This window comes from Lygodium microphyllum, chromosome 10 (assembly GCF_053477565.2).
Source record: "Lygodium microphyllum isolate KBCC chromosome 10, Lygodium_microphyllum_v1.1.10, whole genome shotgun sequence".
In the NCBI taxonomy this organism is placed as follows: domain Eukaryota; kingdom Viridiplantae; phylum Streptophyta; class Polypodiopsida; order Schizaeales; family Lygodiaceae; genus Lygodium; species Lygodium microphyllum.
The window spans coordinates 90,308,836-90,328,473 of record NC_141144.1 but is presented as its reverse complement, the minus strand read 5'-3'; the positions used below and the strand labels follow the sequence as shown (position 1 = coordinate 90,328,473).

At 42.0% G+C, this 19,638-nt stretch overlaps 2 protein-coding genes across 2 annotated transcripts; both read left to right on the top strand.

Annotated features, from left to right (window-relative positions):
• Nucleotides 1-5,393: 5,393 nt before the first annotated feature.
• LOC148030268 (pentatricopeptide repeat-containing protein At3g26782, mitochondrial-like) lies at nt 5,394-5,747 on the top strand. The gene has a single exon (XM_087687377.1). The coding sequence runs from the start codon at nt 5,394-5,396 to the stop codon at nt 5,745-5,747; it is 354 nt and encodes a 117-aa protein (XP_087543503.1).
• Nucleotides 5,748-5,761: 14 nt separating this feature from the next.
• Nucleotides 5,762-6,783, top strand: LOC148030267 (pentatricopeptide repeat-containing protein CRR2, chloroplastic-like). The gene is made up of 2 exons (XM_087687376.1): nt 5,762-6,061; nt 6,307-6,783. Exons 1-2 carry the CDS (start codon nt 5,762-5,764, stop codon nt 6,781-6,783), a joined length of 777 nt encoding a protein of 258 aa, XP_087543502.1.
• The last annotated feature ends 12,855 nt before the right edge of the window (nt 6,784-19,638 follow it).

Genomic DNA, 19,638 nt, shown 5'->3' with positions numbered 1-19,638 from the left:
GGTTGCGATTACAATGGAAGAAGCATGTAGCCTTATGGATGGATGGAAATATTTATCCTCCAGACCCTTCTACAGGTAAGCATCCTCCTTTTTACAATATTCACAACTTCATAAGGTATGTTGGAGATGGTTGTGATGGGATGCTTGGCTATTGCATGAGGTTATATTCTGCGTCTTTTACATTTACAGAACAAATGCACGAAATGAAGGAAGCATTAACATTGGCACAAAAAAATATTTTTGAGCTAATAGACAAGGTTGATAATCTAGAAAACTCTAATCAGTCATTGCAAGTAAAAATTTTGTGCTTAAAAGAAACTCCAATAGGATTTAGACAGAGAAAAATACCACTTAAAAATATAATGGACTTGTGTAGTCGGGTGAAGAAAAGGAGACTAAATCTTGCAAAGAGATGTCTCTAATATTTCAAGTATTAATATTCGAGAGAAACCATGACAAAGAAGGACATTATAAGGATTCTTAAATCACCTGAAAATGTAGACTTGAGAAGCCAACTATGAAAGAGTTAGTGAAAGATTTAAAAGGAACAATTTAACCATATGAAATAGTAGAGACATGTAAAAGGATCCCTGAACGTTATCATCTATTTGTTGCCTTTTATTGAGTACAACAACACTAAGTCACCTTGTTTGAATTCTCACTACTTGATATGCTTGCCAAACCAACTCTTGCAATGTTTTTTTTCGCAAGTCAATGCATGGATGGGTAGAGGTCAAGTCTCTAACAAGCATTCTAGCTTGATCATGTAGTCGGTCCATGCCTCCTTTCCATCCCATTTCTCTTGGGTGGCTATTCTTAATCTCGGGACAAGAAACTCTACAAGTAGAATAGCCTTAGTCCCATAGGTTAGCTTGAAGGGTGTTTATCCTATCGTTGTTTTGTAGGTTGTTCGATAGGCCCATAAGGCTACTATCCGTTTGTTGTCCTAGTCATTGTGCAAGGCAGCAAGGACCCCTTTGGTCAGGATGTTCACTAAGATCTTATTAGTAGACTTAGCATGGCCATTTTCTTGAGGGTAGTGGGGTGAGGATTTTTTATGGATGATTAGAAAGGTCGATAGGAGGTAAGGAATCACTTCATTAATGAAGTACATGCCTTGATCACTAACTAGTTCAATGGGGTAGCTGAAGTGAGAGATCACTTGTTCCCAAAGGAGCTTAGCAGTGGTTCAAGTATCATTTTTCCTTGTGGCTTGCACTTCTGCCCACTTTGTCAGATAGTTCGTAGCAATGATGATGTACTTGGCCTCCTGCCAATCAATCTTGTGAGTACTGTGTTGTAGGACTAATTGGCCTGATGAAGTTAATTCTCCATTTCTTGAATGATTATCTGGCAATGATTGGGCTTAGCTTCATTTTGTCCTTATGAACTAGTATCTTGGTTCATTGGCATTTGTCACAATGCTTTACAAATCATACTGCATCTCGAAAAAGAGTAGGCCACCACACTTGAGACTGCAACACCTTGTGGGATGTCGTGTCTTTGCTGAAGTGCCCTCCTACAATCCCACAATATGCTTTTGCAAGCACGTCATGCATCTCATGTTTACACACACATCTACACAACAAGCCGTCATGCCCCAACTTGTAGAGTTGTCCTATGTATCAACTCATAAGGTTCTATTTTGAGGATGGGTCACCAAAGTCGAACCTTCTCGATAAGTCTCTCGGGTAGTTTATGCTCAAGCACTTGGACTATTTGGTCTATCTGGTAAGGCATCAAGTCCACACTAAAAAAGTCTTTTTCTCTCGATACGTTAAACAAATGTGCATCAGGCAAGTCATTCCTGATGCCGCGTCCAATGGCTTCTCTTGTAGGTATGCGAGACATATGGTCCGCCATGTAGTACTGCCTCCCTTTATGTACAACCATCAAGAATTCAAACTTGAGAAGTAGCAGTAACCATCAAGCAATGCACCCTACAACACAGGGTTTTTTAACAAGATAAAGCAATGCTTGATGGTCAATAAATAAGAAAAAAGATGTGGCAAAAAAGTAATGCTAAAATTTCTTCACATCAAATATCATGGCTAACCCCTCCCTCTTCCTGGTGTAGTTCATCTTGGTATCCATGAGTTTTCTGCTAGCAAAGCTCACTGGATAGTCTAAATTGTGTCCACCCGACTCGCACAATATAGCCCCCATGGTAGACTTCGAGGTGTCAATGTGAATGTTGAAGGCTATGGTCTAGTTTGGGACTCGTAAGATTGGTGATGTGGTTAAAGCCTTCTTCAAATCTTTGTATGCATGTTTGCATTCCTTGGTCCATTCAAATACCACCAGTAATTTGTATAGAGACCTAGCGATTAATACATAGTTTAACATAGATCTTTGATAGTACCCTATATGGCCGTTGAGGAAGTAGTGAACTCCCTTGTAGTTGGTTGGTTGTGAAAGATTGACGATAGCCTTGACTTTCGAGAAGGTGGTGGCAATGCCATTCTTTGACACCACGTACCCTAGGATGCATCGGTGCTTCACCCAGAACTGGCATTTCAAGGGATCCAGTGAGAGACGATACAATCTACATCTTTCAAAGACTTCTTGGAGTTTGCCTATGTGTGCCTTCCAAGTGGAGTGGACACATGGATCCTCGACAAATACCTCTAACCCTTGCTTGAGCATGTCCTTGAAAATGGCACACATGAACCTTTGAAATGTGTTTGGTGCATTCACCAACCCGAAGGGAATGACTACTAGGCAAAAATGCCCCACTTAATATAGCAAAGGCGATCTTCTCCCTATCATCTTGATGTACCTGCACTTGGTTGTATAGGGAGAAGTCATCTAGGAAAGTATAGCCTTCTTTACTAGCCACCCTCTCGAGCATATGCTTAGTGTATTGCAGTGGATAATTGTCTCTCTTTGTGGGAGCATTGACTTTTCACTATCCTCTTGCCTTTCTTAAATCTCATGAATCGTCTCAACAGGTCTTCCAGCTTCCTCTGCTCTTCAACTTGTGGATCCTTAGGCTATTTCCCCTTTCCCTCCTTCAATCTTCGGCATCTTATGTGAATTGGTAGGTCTCCCTTGGTGCACTTGGTCTTAGGTGGTCGAGGTATCTCAGGATCACTATCCAAGATTACTTCTATCTCGGAATCAAACTCTCTCTCTTTGCTAGAAGAGGGACTCTTTCTTGGAGGTCATAGCTCCAATGGTGATTCCGTCCTGAATACTGGTGCATTTGGGCAAGACCTACCTCATCCCATAATTAATTGCTCCTACGTGCTCCAACTATGTGTGATCGTAGCCCATTTGCATAACTCCTTCCTCGAGTCTAAAGATTCTCTTTTTTTGTGGTTTGGAGTCTATCCTTATTTGTTCAATCTCATGTCCCTCTATGTTGTACTCTATTGTATCGATCTCCTCTTCACTCTCATCATTAGAGGAATAGCAGTCTTCCTACTCATCACTGGAGTCATCCTCATCCAAGTGCTTGTCATCTTCTGAGTGTAACGAGGGTGGATAGGGCCCAATTGTATGCCAAGTTTAGGTCGTGCACCTTGGTCCATCGCCACTTGGGCTCATCCAAGAGATCCTTGAGTGGCTTAAGATTTGCAATTGGATTACTAGCTAATTCATCCGTTAGGTACTCTAAGATCTTGTGGAGGTCTCGTTTGTAATTCGGGACGTGAAACGTAATTGAGGAAAGTCGCTCATGTGAGCTCCTAGCCATCATGCAGATTGGTGCTGTGAGCATGTCTCTGGGCTTGCTAACTACCTTAGCAACTTGCTCGTATTCCGTGTTATCTGAGAATGGTAAATAAATTGTGGCTAGCATGTGCATCGAATCTCGCTCATCCTCAAGACAAGGGATATACTTTGTCATTGGTGCATAAGATTTCATAATGTGAATGTTGCCCTTGAGCATAGCTGAGATGGTGTCTAGGTGGACTGGTGTAGACTTCCATGTATCCATCTCCACTCTCACCGCTTTTGTTCGATCGCCTAGGAAGATCAGATCATCACCCCAATCTATGACATGTACATTGCACATCCAGGGTCATCACAACATGATGTCGTAGTCCACTCCTTTCATAACTATAAAGTCCATAGAGAACCGGACTCCTACGATCTTGAATGGCCGATTTCTGAGCACTCCGGATGGCCTAGCATCCTCGATAGGCGGGTTACCCCATGCATAGAGTACTGTGTGGCTAAGTACACTGACACTTGCCCACGTGTCTACAATCGCTTTCCTCATGGTATCACCTAAAGCTAGGATTGGCAAGACCATGTGCATTTTAGTGCCTTCCCAGAAAGCATTAATATTCGAAGACTTGGGCACTGACTGCAACATTAGGCTTGGTATATTTCATTAGTGCATTGTGGTCTTTTAATTCAGTGGCAGCTTAATCCATCCACCCTTCCACCCATTTCCTTAGATCCTGCCATAGTATTGGATGCTACCTAAGCAGATCTCCTAGGCTCAGAGGTATAGGGGTCGTTACTAGTGTAGTGAGAAGATTGCTAGCCACTGGCAATGCCAACTCCTGGCTTTGATCGACATTCTTTCCTTTGTCATGGGTGCTTTGGTTGGATCCTTCACTAACGGCCTGAGTTCTTTCTGAGGTTCCAGGAGTAGTGATATCTCAGGTTGCGGGTCTTCAAATCCTCTCTTTGAGAAAATCATCCACTTGTATGGCTTCTTTGAAGACCCTAGCTAGCACATCCCTTTGTAGATTTGAGTTGTTCACAAAGGCTTTGTAAAGCTCTTCACTTTGGATTCCACTTATGAACACAGCAGAAACCGCTCATTGACTAGGTCTCTCTGCAATAGTTGGGATTCTCTTAAAGAGACTCCGCACACATGGGTGACATGGTCTCCAATATCCTCCTTATCCTTCTACCTGACATTCATCAGTCTAACCATGAGGTTGCCACAGTATCCCGCCTTAGAGAATCTCTTGATGAAGAGACTCTTAAAGATGTTAAAGTTGTTGCTAACTAGTGTACCACATCCATCCTTTGTCTCCTAGGCGTGTGAGTGCTAAGCGAGATCTGTGAGGCTGTTAGCATTGCAAACCTGCTTGAACTACTCTACAAAGTTGTATGGGCCATTGCTCAGCTAGTACTGGTCTAGTTGTTTTGCAACCAGGAGGATCCTCAACTAGCTCTTGGAGCCCTAGGTAGCTTCTAATCCTACAAATAACAATGTTGCTAGTGCTATAGTGCTTTGCTCTGCCGTCGTGTTGTATATTATTCACTTCATGAGAAGCTCGCTGTCGTACTGCTGCGCATCCGAGGTGTGAAATCCACGAAAAAGTTGTGTGTGTGACATTTGTTACTTTGTACATACTTAGTCGTTGTGTTTACATTTTTGTTCTACATGGGCAGTATAGGGAGAGAAGGCTCTCCATTAGTATGATATTATGCAGCTTGAGGGCCCTGTATCAAACAAGTTCGTATTGACATGTGTTCTAAAAGCTTATAATAGCATTGAGGTCGTAAGGCATGGTAGAATGATACCTGATCAGATAATCAGGTCAGAATCCGATTTTAATGTAGAAGTAGGAAATGCACTCATTGATATGTACTCCAAACATGGAGAACCTGCTGAAGCATATGAAGTGTTCAATGAGCTGGCAAATTTAGATGTAGGATCATGGGGTGCAATGATTGCTGGTGTTTTTCTACAAGGTCATGATCTAGCCAGTATTGAACTTTATGGATGGATGGAACAGGAAGGTGTATTTCCCAACAGGGTTGTCTTTTTGTCCGTCTGAAAGCTTGTGGCACTATGGGGGCTCTAGAAGCAGGTCAAGATGTCCATGCTGACATAACTAAAAGAGGTTTGGAAATGGAGCTACATGTAGGCAGTACACTAGTGGACATGTATGGCAAAGGTGGCTTGCTTCCAGAAGCACAAAACGTGTTCAATGGATTGCAGGTTCGAGATGCAATCTCATGGAAGGCAATGATTGCTGGATACTCCAAATATGGGCTCAGTGAGGAAGTGCTCAACTATTTCAGGGAGATGCAAGAAGAAGGCCTATCCTTGGATGCTGGCACATTTTTGTGCAGTTTGAAATCTTTGCCAGTATAGTCTCCATTCCAACAGGCCAATAGTTACACACCGAATCAACAAAATGGGAATTAGAAAGGGAGCTTTGTATGGGCAACACAATGGTGTGTATGTATTCAAAGTGTGGGTTGCTTGCAGATGCTCGCCTAGTGTTTGACCAATTACCAGTGGAAGATGCAGTCTCATAGAATGCAATGATTACTGGATATGTTGAATTTGGGTTTAACAAGGAACTTCTATGATGTCTCCATCAAATGCAGCTACAAGCCAAAGCTACTGATGCTGTGACATATTTGTTCACTTTGAAAGCTTGCGGTGATGTAGGAGACTTAGAGACAGGCCAAGAACTACATGCTGAAATTACCAAAAAGGGGCTGGAGAGAGTCCTTCATGTGGGCAGTACGCTGGTGGATATGTACAGCAAAGCTGGCTTGCTTATAGAAGCTCATAAGGTGTTTGAAGCCCTTTCAGATCGAAACACAATTTCTTTGAATGCACTAGTAGCAGGCTATGTTGAACATGGGTTTGGAGAGGAAGTGGTGAACTGTGTGAAGAAGATGCAATTAGAAGGAGTTTCTCCAGATGCTGTCACATTTGTTCTCTCCTTGAAAGTGTGTGGTGTGACAGGAGCTGTAGAAAGAGGTGGAGAAGTACATGCTGATATTAATAAATCAGGTTTAGAAGGGGATCTGTTTGTGGGCACGATTGGTGATGGTATGTATCTACTGCTTTTCTGAGGCGGCCGCTTTTCTGGAGGGGAAAAAGGGGCTCGAAATAAAAAGGGGACCTGCAGAGTATTGAGGCCTGGGGGAAAAAACGCAAAGGGGAGAGGAACGGAGTGCATCAAGGGAGGGGAAGATTAAAAAAAACAAAGGATTGTGAAGAAAAGCAAGAGTTCAAGGCGACAGGCATTTGGGGGGAGGAGGAAGCGTCGATAGAGGAAAAAGACCGCAGTATGTTGTTGAATTATGTGATCGGAAGGGTGGAACGTGAATTGTCATCCTGCTGGACCAAAGAAGGCATTGTTATCATACCTATCTGTTGATCTAGAGCGAGATCATGTCGAATAGCTCCTGGTGCAGTCAATGAAATTCGACAATTAGCTTGAGCTTATCGAACTTATTTCATGAAGATGAAAGATGAAGGATCCGACTATCTTGTTGATCATTTAATCCTAATGTATTTGATGGATCCGAAGATGGAGTTTGTAAAATTTTATGGTAAGAATTACAGTCACAGTGAGCTGGCTGATGGGATTATCGAACAGATAAAGAACCATAGATCGTGAGAAGAGAAGAGAGAGTGAAAGACACAGACACTGAGAGAGAGAGAGAGGAGCTTTTCCATGTTATCTGGCACAATCGAGAAAGAACAGAGCATACTCTGCATCAAGATCTGGCACAATCGAGCAAGAACAGGGCATACTCTACATCAAGGAACAGAGCATCCAGCCCTTCATTGCCCTCAGACTATTTCCACTACTTGGATAGAGCTGAATCAGCTTGGAGCATTCGGTTAAAGTTACTCATAGATCATATATTATACATTACAGAATCGCATACTGTCATTATTTTGAAGCCATGACTTCCTTGCCACTTTCCCCAGAGTTGTAGTTATGCCACTCTGTAAAGCACATCTATGTACTTATCATCACAAACACAACATTGGTTGCTGGTGAATTGGCTTTGCTCACCGCTGCATTGAATCCAATGACTGTCTATGAGCTCAATCAACAACTCCCTATCTGGATATGACCAGCAATCAACACCATTGTGTCTTCGGTACGCTTGTTAAGATTTTGTACCCGGAACGCCTTTGTTATTAAGGAGTTTTATAACAAGATATAACTGTTGTATTTCTGAGTGACTTTGACTGTTGTTTGAGCTGTAATGCCAATTCTGACAGCCGTGAAAAGACTTCAGCTATGAGAATTTTGCAGATTGAGATAGGTATAACAGTGACATGAGTTTTATTGTCATCATCCTAATCTCTTCTAACACCTAAGGAAGTAAGCGCTTGCATTTGAAGACCTTCGGAATTGAGGAATCTTCTATCTTGGAATTTCTCAAGAACCTCTATGGTCGCGACTTTGCTTTCGAAAACCCTTCGACATCTTTGGTGAACCCGACGTGACACCGTCGCATAAATTTCAGGATGGGAGATACTTCAGCATCAATTTCAGCCTCTTCTACAATTCCTGCTTTGTCCTCTACTTCAGCTCCATCATTGACTGCTACTTCAAGTACTTCAACAGATGATTTAAAGCAGATTTTGTAGAATATGTCTATGTATATGCAGCTTCAAAATCAGCAAACATAATTGTATATGCAGCAGCAGCAGTTGCATCAAGAATAGTTGTCTCAACAAAGGTAACTATATTCGGAGCAGGAGAATGCAATCAGCGCGACTAAGGCGATTGAAGCAGTTGAGAATGAAAAGAAGCTATTTGATGGCCGTAATGTTTCAGCTTATTTGAAGACGTATGAGATCAAGATGGGATTTTTTGGAGTACCAGCAGGACTTATGAGTAAGTATTTCCTTTGTCTTGTCACACCCGCCTTGAGGGCAAAAGTGACTGATCTTTTTCTTCAAAATTCGCATTGGCAAGATTTTAAGAAGGCCCTGAAAGAAGAGTATTTCCTTGAGGACTTTGGGATGGCTACACGGTGGTCATTCCAAGAGTGGGTCTACATGCCAAACAAAGGTCTAGCTGCTTCAGAGTTGATATGAGAATTTGAAGAGAGGTATAGTCAGGTTGATGCCATTGAACAAAGAGCATTGGATGTTGAGAAAGTTGAGCTTTTCTTGCAAGCTGCAGATCCTACTCTTCAGGAAGAATTAGGAGAGCTTCTTGAAGATCGCACGAAGCCTATGGGTCTTAAAACGGATTGGCAAGATGCCCAGGATGCAGTCTCGACTTTGACCAAGAGGAGGATATGGAAAACCCGCCTACAGAATGGATCCATGACACCGATGCCATCTTCTGCTCCTATGCTTGCTTCTACCCCTGTTATTTCTTCTCTTCCTCAACCAGTTTCTTGGCCTATGCCAGTGCCTACTGTTTCTACTCCTCCTGTTCCTCCTGTTCCAAGACCGATGCCGGCTCCTTTTGCTCCAAAACCATCCACTCCGTCCGTGTTGAGATATCGAGCTCCACTCGTGATACGCCAGGGTGACCGTTGTGTATTTATGTCACCGACTTGTCAGTTGCAAACGCGGTTGGTACACCGCCCATGAATAATAGCTACATGATAGCTATCCTTATCTACTCTAGTTCGTGGCTCAGTTAGTATGCCACCTTAGTTAGTTGAGTTTGGTTTTGAGACCCATATAGAGGGTTCTTCTATTTCCTTGTACTAGAGTTCTTTTGGCTTACACAACTAAGAAGAGGAAAACTGTTTTCAGCCTCCACTCTTGTGTGTCTTCCCCCATTGTGCAAGCAAGAAAGCTTCGAGCGAGACTCCTTCCTTCTCTCCTACAATCTTGACATGGTATCAGAGCCTTGTTCGTGGTAAGGAGCTCAAGAAAGCAAGCCAAGTTCGCGGTGTTCTGGTAAGAGGAGCAGTGTTGCTTCCATTTTCTGTTTTGGAAGCAGATCTCTGCAGGTAGCACAGCCGAAAATTGCAGGAGTGCATTGTCTCAAGTTGAGACGCCCTTCGCGATGAAGCAAGAGGGCAGTATATACTGCGGGATTGAGCTTTAGCTCTCGGCGACCCTGTTTTTTTGATTTGAGGCCATTTCGGGGCCTGTTTTGGAGGCGGAAGTTTTCTGCACGCACTCAGAAAAAGGCTCAGTTTTATGCTGTTTAGTCACTGTTCTACAGGTCGGTGAAAAGTTACTGTAGAAATTGCATCGTATGCTTGTGCGCAGAGACATTGGGAGTTTCAGAATCATCCTTGTTCCTGTTTATGCAAAATCGTCACTAGGAAGTGACTGTGTGGTCAAATACCACTTTCGCCAGTTTTGCAGATTTGCCCTTGTGAGGGTGAAGCTGAGTTTTTGCAGTGACAGAATTTTTCGTAGTGTTCTGTAATGGCGTCTGATTCTCTTTCACAGATTGTAACTGAAAAGCTTGACAAGAACAACTTCCAGGCATGGAAGTTTAGAATGACGAATTTCCTTATGGGAAAAGGATATTGGGAATTTGTTGCAGGAAATGAAGAAGAACCAGTTCTTCCTGATGTTCCCAATCAACAGCAAATGCAGGCATTCAAAGCATGGCATGAGAGAGCCAGGAAAGTTATGTACTGGCTATCTATCAGCATTTCAGACTCTATGATTGTGCATATTCAGGATGCAAGTACGCCAAAGGAGGCATGGGATACTTTGTCAAAAATGTATAGCACAAATACGCAAGCCAGGAAAATGCAGCTCAAGCAAGAGTTGCACAATGTGCAAAGAGAAAATATGAGCATCAACGACTACCACATGAAGGTGAAGAAGATTGCAGATGCACTTGCTTCCATTGGGTCACCAGTGGAAGATGATGATTTAGTTTCTGTGACCTTGAATGGTCTAGGAAAGGATTATGCACAGTTTCGGACATCCATTTCAGTTCGTGAAAGATTTCCTGATTTTGAGGAGTTGATTGCTCTTCTAATTTCTGAGGAACAGAGAAATGGTGGTGCATCTTCTTCAGGAGGAACTTCAAAAGAAGCTGTCTTCTACTCAAATGCTGGAAGAGGTAGAGGCAGAGATAGAGGAGGCCGATTTGCAGGCCGTGGCAGAAATCAGAATATGCAGCAAACTCAAGAAAACCAGTCCTATGGAGGAGGACGTGGTAACTCTAGAGGCAGGGGGAGCCAAAGAGGTCGTGGTGGATGGCAAAGAGGCCAAAATGCAAACAGTAATGTTGAATGCTACTATTAGGGTAAAATGGGTCATATGGCTAAAGACTGCTCTAAAAAGCAGAATGACATCATGAATGGAAAAGTGCAACAAGGAAATTATGCATCCTCTAGTAGACAGGGTGATGACAGAAATGAGCATATGTTTATGGTGCAACACATGAACAATTCTGTGATAAGTGCAGAAGAAAGCAACGATGTATGGTATGTTGACTCAGGTGCATCAAACCACATGACAGATCATGCAGAATGGATGGAGGATGCAAGAAAAATGGAAAAACCAGGATTTGTGGAGACTGGTGATGATACTGCACATCCTATTGTGCAGATTGGAAAAATTCCTTTGTCTATGCAGGATGGGAAAAAGAAATACTTGTCTGATGTATTTCATGTCCCGAATATCACCAAGAATCTGGTTTCAGTTGGTCAAATGGTTGAGCAGGGCTTGCAGGTCAGATTTAATCCTCATGGATGCTTTGTTGAGGATATGAAAAATAAAGGTCGCTTGATAGCAAAAGGAAAGAAGAAGGGCAGAATGTTTACATTGGACGCAGACATATCTGAATTGAGTGCAGCAATGTTTGCACATGGGACCGGTGTAGTTGCAGATATTGATATCTGGCATAAACGCATTGGTCATGTTAATGTACAGCGACTTAAATCAATGCAGGCCCAAAATATTGTTGCAGGATTGCCAAAATTCAAGGTTGCAGAAATGCATAAGGTATGTGAAGCCTGTCAGTTTGGAAAACAGGCAAGGAAACCATTTCCTAGACATGTTCAAGAGAGTGAAAAGCCATTAGAATTAATCCACTCTGATGTGTGGACTACTAAAGCTGCATCTCTTGGAGGCTGTCATTATTTTGTCACTTTTATTGATGACTATAGCAGAAAAGTTTGGGTGTATTTTATGAAAAAGAAAAGTGAAGTTTTTGGGCATTTCAAAACCCTTAAAGCTATGGCTGAAAAAGAAACAGGTCTACAAATAAAATGCCTAAGGTCAGATGGAGGGGGAGAGTACCTCTCAAATGAGTTTGCAAAGTTCTTACAGGAGCATGGCATAAAGTAACAATATTCATGCAGTTATACCCCACAACAAAATGGAATTGCAGAAAGGAAAAACAGGCATATTGGAGAGGTATCTCGTGCCATGCTCAATGAAAAAGACTTGCCAGATTTTTATTGGGCTGAAGCAGTTGCTACAGCAGTCTATATAATGAACAGGACTCCCACTGCAGCAATACATGGGATGACTCCAGAGGAGAGGTATACTGGTAGGAAACCAGATATTTCTCATTTGAAAATTTTTGGTTGCATTGCCTATGTACATGTGCCAGATGAGTTGAGATCCAAGTTGGATCCAAAAGCTGAGAAGTGCATCTTTATTGGTTACTCTCTGTAGCAAAAAGGGTATAGATGCTATAACCCTTCTACTCGTAAGTTTACAGTGAGCAGAGATGTTTTTGATGAGATGAGTAGCTGGTATAAACCAGTAAATGTGATTGATGATGTAGATGCACAAAATGGTAATGCTGCACATAATTCACAGCAGCAGTCACAAAATATTAGTGGACCTGGAGCGTCCTCTAGCAGTGGTTCACATTCTTCACCGTGGACAGGCAGATTGAGATCAGGAGAATCTTCTCAAAGCAATGCAGATAGTGGTATGCAGGTATCACGAAAAGGAAAAGAGAAGGTTGATCAGCTCATGTTTGATGTGAATGCAGGTCACTCTTATGTGGATGGTGAATCCAGTGGCTCAGAACAGAGCATTGATGATGAGTTGGGTATTCCTTCTATTGTTACACCTGGAGTAAGGAAGACCAGGGATGTTTTGAGAGCACCTGGGAGTGAACCTACTTTGCGCAGGTCTACGAGAGCTAGGTATCCTGTGGATAGGCTGAAATATGATGGATTTACAGCCATTCACTATGCATATATGGTCAAAGTGATACAGGAACCAGAACCCACATCTTTTGAGCAAGCCATGGGAAAAGAAAAATGGGAGAAAGCCATGGATGAAGAAATGGATGCCTTGGAAGCAAATGCTACATGGGAGTTAGTACCTTTGCCTAAAGGTAAGAATGCAATTGGCTGTAAGTGGGTTTATAAGGTGAAGCACAATGCAGATGGTTCTGTGAACAGATACAAGGCAAGATTAGTAGTCAAGGGGTATGCACAAACATATGGCATTGACTATGAAGAAACATTCAGTCCAGTTGCAAGGATGGCAACTGTAAGAGCAGTCATTGCTATGGCTGCATCAAAGGGATGGTCTTTACATCAGATGGATGTAAAGAATGCCTTCTTGCATGGTGATTTGCAAGAAGAGGTCTATATGGAGCAGCCACCAGGTTATGTGCATGCTGTTCATCCTGAGTTTGTTTGCAGGTTGAAGAAAGCCTTGTATGGCTTGAAGCAAGCACCTAGAGCATGGTCTGACAAGATAGGACAGTATCTTGTCACTATTGGCTTTCAGATTTCCAAGGCAGATTTCTCACTTTATGTGAGAAAAACAGAGAAAGGTATTATGCTACTTGTCATTTATGTTGATGATTTGATTATGACAGGTGACAGTGATGAAGATATCCTTCATGTGAAAATGCTATTGAAGCAGAAGTTTGAGATGAAGGATTTGGGAGAGCTGCGTTATTTCTTGGGCATTGAGGTGATTAGATCACCAAGTGGGATACAGCTCTTGCAGAGCCAGTATGGATTGGACATGCTGTCCAAATATGGGATGACAGGCTGTAAGCCTATTTCAGTTCCTTTGGAGCAGAATGTGAAGCTGAGCACAGATGCAGGTGAGCTTCTAGAAGACCCTACTATGTACAGACGCATAGTAGGAAGTTTGATTTATATGACTATTACCAGGCCAGATTTGAGCTATGCTGTTGGATTGGTAAGTCAGTTTATGCAGGCTCCAAGGAAACCACATTTGGATGCGGCTAGACGCATACTCAGGTATGTGAAGTCCACATTGTAGTATGGATTATTTTATGAGACTGGGGTTCAGATACAGTTGCATGGATACACTGATGCTGATTGGGCTGGTAGTATTTCTGATAGACGATCTACCAGTGGATATGTGTTCTCTTTTGGGAGTGCTGCAGTCACTTGGAGCAGCAAGAAACAGCCTACAGTTGCCTTGTCGAGCACAGAGGCTGAGTACAGGGGTGCAGCAATGGCTGCATGTGAGGTAGCTTGGTTGCATAAGCTACTTTATGATATGCATCAGTCTACAGATGGGCCAGTTGTCATTTATTGTGACAACATGAGTAGTATACACTTGGCAAATAACCCAGTCTATCATGCTAGAACAAAGCACATTGAGGTGCATTATCACTATGTGCGAGAGAGGGTTTTACTAGGTCTTATTGATCTAGTTTATGTCAGCACAGAGGATCAGGTAGCTGACATATTCACGAAGGCATTGGACGCAGAGAAGCTGCGCAAGTTTAGAGACCTGCTTGGTGTGTAGGAATTGGGATTGAGCTCGAGGGGGAGTGTTGAGATATCGAGCTCCACTCGTGATACGCCAGGGTGACCGTTGTGTATTTATGTCACCGACTTGTCAGTTGCAAACGCGGTTGGTACACCGCCTATGAATAATAGCTACATGATAGCTATCCTTATCTACTCTAGTTCGTGGCTCAGTTAGTATGCCACCTTAGTTAGTTGAGTTTGGTTTTGAGACCCATATAGAGGGTTCTTCTATTTCCTTGTACTAGAGTTCTTTTGGCTTACACAACTAAGAAGAGGAAAACTGTTTTCAGCCTCCACTCTTGTGTGTCTTCCCCCATTGTGCAAGCAAGAAAGCTTCGAGCGAGACTCCTTCCTTCTCTCCCACAATCTTGACAGTTCGTTCCTTCCTCTCTCGATGACATAATCAAAGGCATAACGGATTTGACACTAGAGTCAGTTAAAGCAAAATTGGTGGAAAATTTGAAAGAGCAGTTTGCTTCGACTGTGCCTACTATTTTTTCTAGTCCTCCTACTGCACCTAGGAGTGCTCCTAGTGCACCTAGGAGAGATCGAAGATGTATTTGGTGTGATAGTACAGACCATCAGCATTGCAGGGATTGTAATCTTATCAGGATGCAAGGAGGAAGAATTTGATATTTTGGGGACAAGATGGCAAGATCTGGTTGACTGAAATAGGAGCTCCGCTTGCTACCAATTTTGGGAAAGGCCGAATGAAGAAATTAGTGGATGACATGGCTGCGCGTACTTCTTATGTGGCAGCTAGAGGAGATGCTTCCGGATATGGAGTCTAGATTGAGAAAGGATCAGAGAATCAGTCAGCATAATGGACTTATGCTATGGAGATAGCAAACAAGGGAAAAATTTAGCAGACTGTTTTGACTAGTGCAGGTTCTAGCATCAGATCTGAGACAGGTTGGGATTCGCCTGTTGACAGGTACACTATTTATGCCTACTTGGCTAAGTCTCAGGGAGCAGATGTACTTGTTGAGGAGAAGCATAAGAGGGATGAAGAAAATCCAAATGCAGCTAAAAAGACTAGAGGGGGTGAGTTTGTTACTCCACCAAGATCGTCTTTGAGACCAGGGCCAGAACGACAGATGGAAGATGCTCAAAACAAAGAAAAGAGGAAAGAGCCTAGAGAGAGAAAGCAGCCAGGGTTTAGATTGATGTCCGATATTGAGACATCTACGGACATGAAGAAGATCTTTAATGACAAGATACTTGGCAGTGAGGTGACTTTTACTATTTCTAAGGTTTTAGGCATCTCGAAAAGAGAGTTTCAAGATCAGTTCCAAGAAGTCCTGAAGAGGAAAAGACATGCATTGCCTACTACTGATACACAGGGAGTTTTGATTGGGGAGTTGGATGAGGATGAGGATGAGGTTATGGTTGAGAATGCTTCTATTTTTCTACAAATAGAGAAGAGGGTTCAGCCTATGCATTATGCTAAAACTGATGAGCCTGTCTTGATACCGCGTAGTCACTTTTTGTGGAGTCATTGGGCTAGGGCAACTACAAAAACGATGGTAAAAATTGGAGAGAAACAGGTGCCTTATGTTGCTTTGGTGGATCATGGTTCAGAGATTAATCTCATAGTTCGTGGAGTTTATGAAAGTAATAGATGGCCTATGGATGTAGAGCATGGGTGGCGTATGAGAGCCGCCAACAACATTGCAGGTGATTTGTATGTTGCCTGTCCTAGTGTCAGGGTTTCTATTGGAGATGTAGAGGAGGATTTCCATTTCTTTGTGCAAGATTCATGCTCTTATCCCATAATTCTTGGACAACCATTCATCACAGAGATGCGCATGGAAACAAAAGTAATGGATGATGGATCTGCTTATGCACGGATTCGCAGTAAAGATGGTGTGAGAGCAGTTCAGTTTATGACTGTGTGTGTGAACCATGTTAGAAATAGGGATACTCTTAGAGATGCACCTTTGCCCACTGTGAGGGATTCGGGTTTTCATTAGGTACCGCTGTTTCATGAGACGACGATGGTACAGAGCAGAGAAGATTGGAGTTCTCGCCTCCTAGCAGCAGTGTTTTCTCCTCCATTTTTGTTGGAATTTCAACAAACAATTCGATGAGTTATCAGAAGACTTCTAAGTTGCCTAGAGTTGCCAGGCAGTACATATGCAGGAAGGAGAAAAATTTGAAAATTTTAGGTATTTTAGAGGATGATGAGCATATAGATGGGATGTATGATAGTATGGTTTGTGCAGATACGATGAGAGAGATGGAAAATATGCTGAAATATGATATGCAGAGTTGTCACAATAATGTATCAATGCACTCCCTGGACATGTTTCATGAAATTGCAGATTTTGTGTCACAGATAGAGTCAGAGGCTGAGGTGACTCATCAAAAAGTATTGAGTGTTGAAGAAATTCAGCAAACAGAGTTTTTGGCTGATTATGATCAGCCTACAGAGACACAGAGGGCTGAAAACTTTCAGCCAACAGAGTTTACTGCTGAAATATTTCAGCATCCAGAGTTTAGGGCTATTCTTATGCAGTCCATAGAGCTGAGAATACAACCTCGAGTAGTTTATGATACATATTGACCAACTCACATGTCGCAAACTGAAATAATACTCTCAATGAAAATCAATATATTATAACCAAAGCATTACAAAGTGAGTATGAGAGAGAGAGAGAATTATTTCATGTTAATTGTATTATCTAAACCTATCTACAATAAAGAAATATTCAAGATTAGAGAGGAGACCATTTGACCAATCTTGGATAGAGTTGAGTTACACTTTGAAAGAGTCCTTAAGAGTTTAAATTTCACTACAAGATACATGCTATATACTGAGGTCTAAAGCAACGAAAATATTCATCTACAAAATTTCCCTCCTCGTCACTAAAAATGTGGGTATACATGTCTCTATAAATCCATCGCTATTTACCTCGCTTTGAGTGTTGCAAAGAAAACAAAGTTGCAAAGAAAACATTCTACTATGCACAAGGATACCTTGAGGATTGTTTTTTCCTAGAGGAAAAGACCATGGTTTTCTTGCTTTGAGTTTTGTGTTGTTACAAGGGAGTAAGAATGTAGAGAGATACTCAAGAGTGAAACAAAACATTGTTGAAATATGTTAGACCCTTTAAAGAAGTTTCTTATGCTAAGTTGGGGTTGTGAACCAAGAGTGTCTAGCATCCAAAAGAGTTGGTTCGTAGTGGCGAAGTCATCATTGAGCCATGTGATACTTAGCTAGTTTTTTCTATTTTTGATGGCTTGCTGAGTGTTAGTACCCTATTTAGAAGATTAGGGTTATAGACCTACACCAATAAGACATTGAGATAATATGTTGTGCCTATTTTAGGGTCAAACTTATTGCAAAAAGAGAGCATGGTGTTGATGCACTCACCGATGAAAAGGAGCACATTTTAGTATTTTGATCTACGAAGCATGGACTGAAATAGGCCAACCAGAGCTTACATCGACTAATGCAATCTTCGATGCCTATGGGGAGAAACCATATTCTATCCTAGGAAATTGTAGAATTTTCACAATTATTGAGACCAAAAGTCTACCTATCTTATTCCATGTACTCATAACCCATGAGGACATGGAAAATTAAGTTCTTGTTGGTAGAGCTTTCAAGAATAACAAAATGTGATGTATATTATGTGCAACAAATATATCTAATGCTCCCAAATGCTTTGAATACACAATAAAGAGGGAGAACTTGTCAGCACAATTGTTCTTCAAATGAAACATTTAGAGAGTGACACCAAGGATACAAGATGGACTTAGAAAACTTATAGAATAGCACAAAAAAGGCCCAAACCTTATTGGCAAAGACATCGATAAAGAGCTAGTACATAGTGATGGGTTCGATGATCCCTCTTGCTTACTCAAGGGCACTATGTAAAAAATCATTATTTATGTCTTCCCAAATAACATGAAAGACCACCTCTATCACACCACACACGTGTCTCCTTAATTGAAGAAAAATGTATCTAAATGAAAAAATGAGCTGAAGAAAAAATATTCGAGGGAGGCAATGCTCACTTTGATCCCTAAGGACAAGCCATCTAGAAATGGAAAGTATAAAGCCCTAGAGATGGCAACTAAGCATAATTGATACATTTAATGAAGAAGAGATAGTTTAGAGACTTGACTCTGATGAGGGCTCAATGAATTGAAGGGTGGTCATGTGAGTTGATGATGAGGCCTTGTGGGGATTGGTTATGGAAGAGAAGCTTATCAAATGATTGTGGTGGTGGAGGCTGAGAGTATGTTGAGTGGATGGCAAGGCCGTGATGTTGATGGTTGGTAGTATTCATAGTTACCTACAAAGAGAAGACAAGTGCAATGCCTAGGCAATGTGTCTACCTTACCATGTGGTGCATTGTGCTTGTGCTAGGGGAACTAGGAGATGGGTTGAGCCTGGGTGTTGTCCCACACTTGAGGACCCAGTATATACAGAAGGGAGGTGGAGTGGGTGTAGCTTAGGGAGACATGTCTAACCATAGGCGAGGGTGACCTCCCTAGGTATGCCCTACCCCCTTGATGTGCCCTAATCCTGAAGTGGGGAATAAAAAGGCTAGGGGGTTAGGGATGGAGCAGGCTAACCGAAGCCACCGGACGTATCTAACTTGAGGATCCCTAGGTGCAATGACTGTGGCGTTCATAAGTTTCTTTCTTTTTCTGGTTATTTTCTAATTCGTTATCTTTTTATTTTCTTTCCTTTTTCTTTTTTCTCTTTCTTTTCTTGTCTCTTACTAAGGAAGCTTTACCCTTGCATGTATCCTTTTAGTCCCATTCAAACATTGAGAGGAGTTGTGGAAAAAAATGGGTGGTTGTAGCTAGTGAAGTGACTATTGTTCATATCCTTTAAGAGGGCCATGCAAAAAGATGGTAAGAGGGAAATGCACATCCTTCACCTAGCCATTGTATAGCTATCCATGCCGGCATTGAGATAAAAAATAGTGGCAAGAGGTGGTATTCTTGCAGAGTAGGAGCTTGCTTTAATAATACTCTAAGGAGCCTAAGGTAATTACAAGTTGTGAGAAAAGTAGGGTCTGGGTGAGAACTAAACTCATTAAGAAAACCAAGGTATATAAGTCATGCTCAGAAAAGGTGAGTGCTTTCTCGAGCTTAGGGGCATTGACATCATAGATTTTTGGAAAGTCATATCAACCATGGATGTCTGGATTGAAGTCCACTCCTACCCTTCTAGGATATGGCATGTGGCATGTGAGTGGGGTCATTTCTCTCAAAGGGTAGGGTGTTGCAAAAGGACAT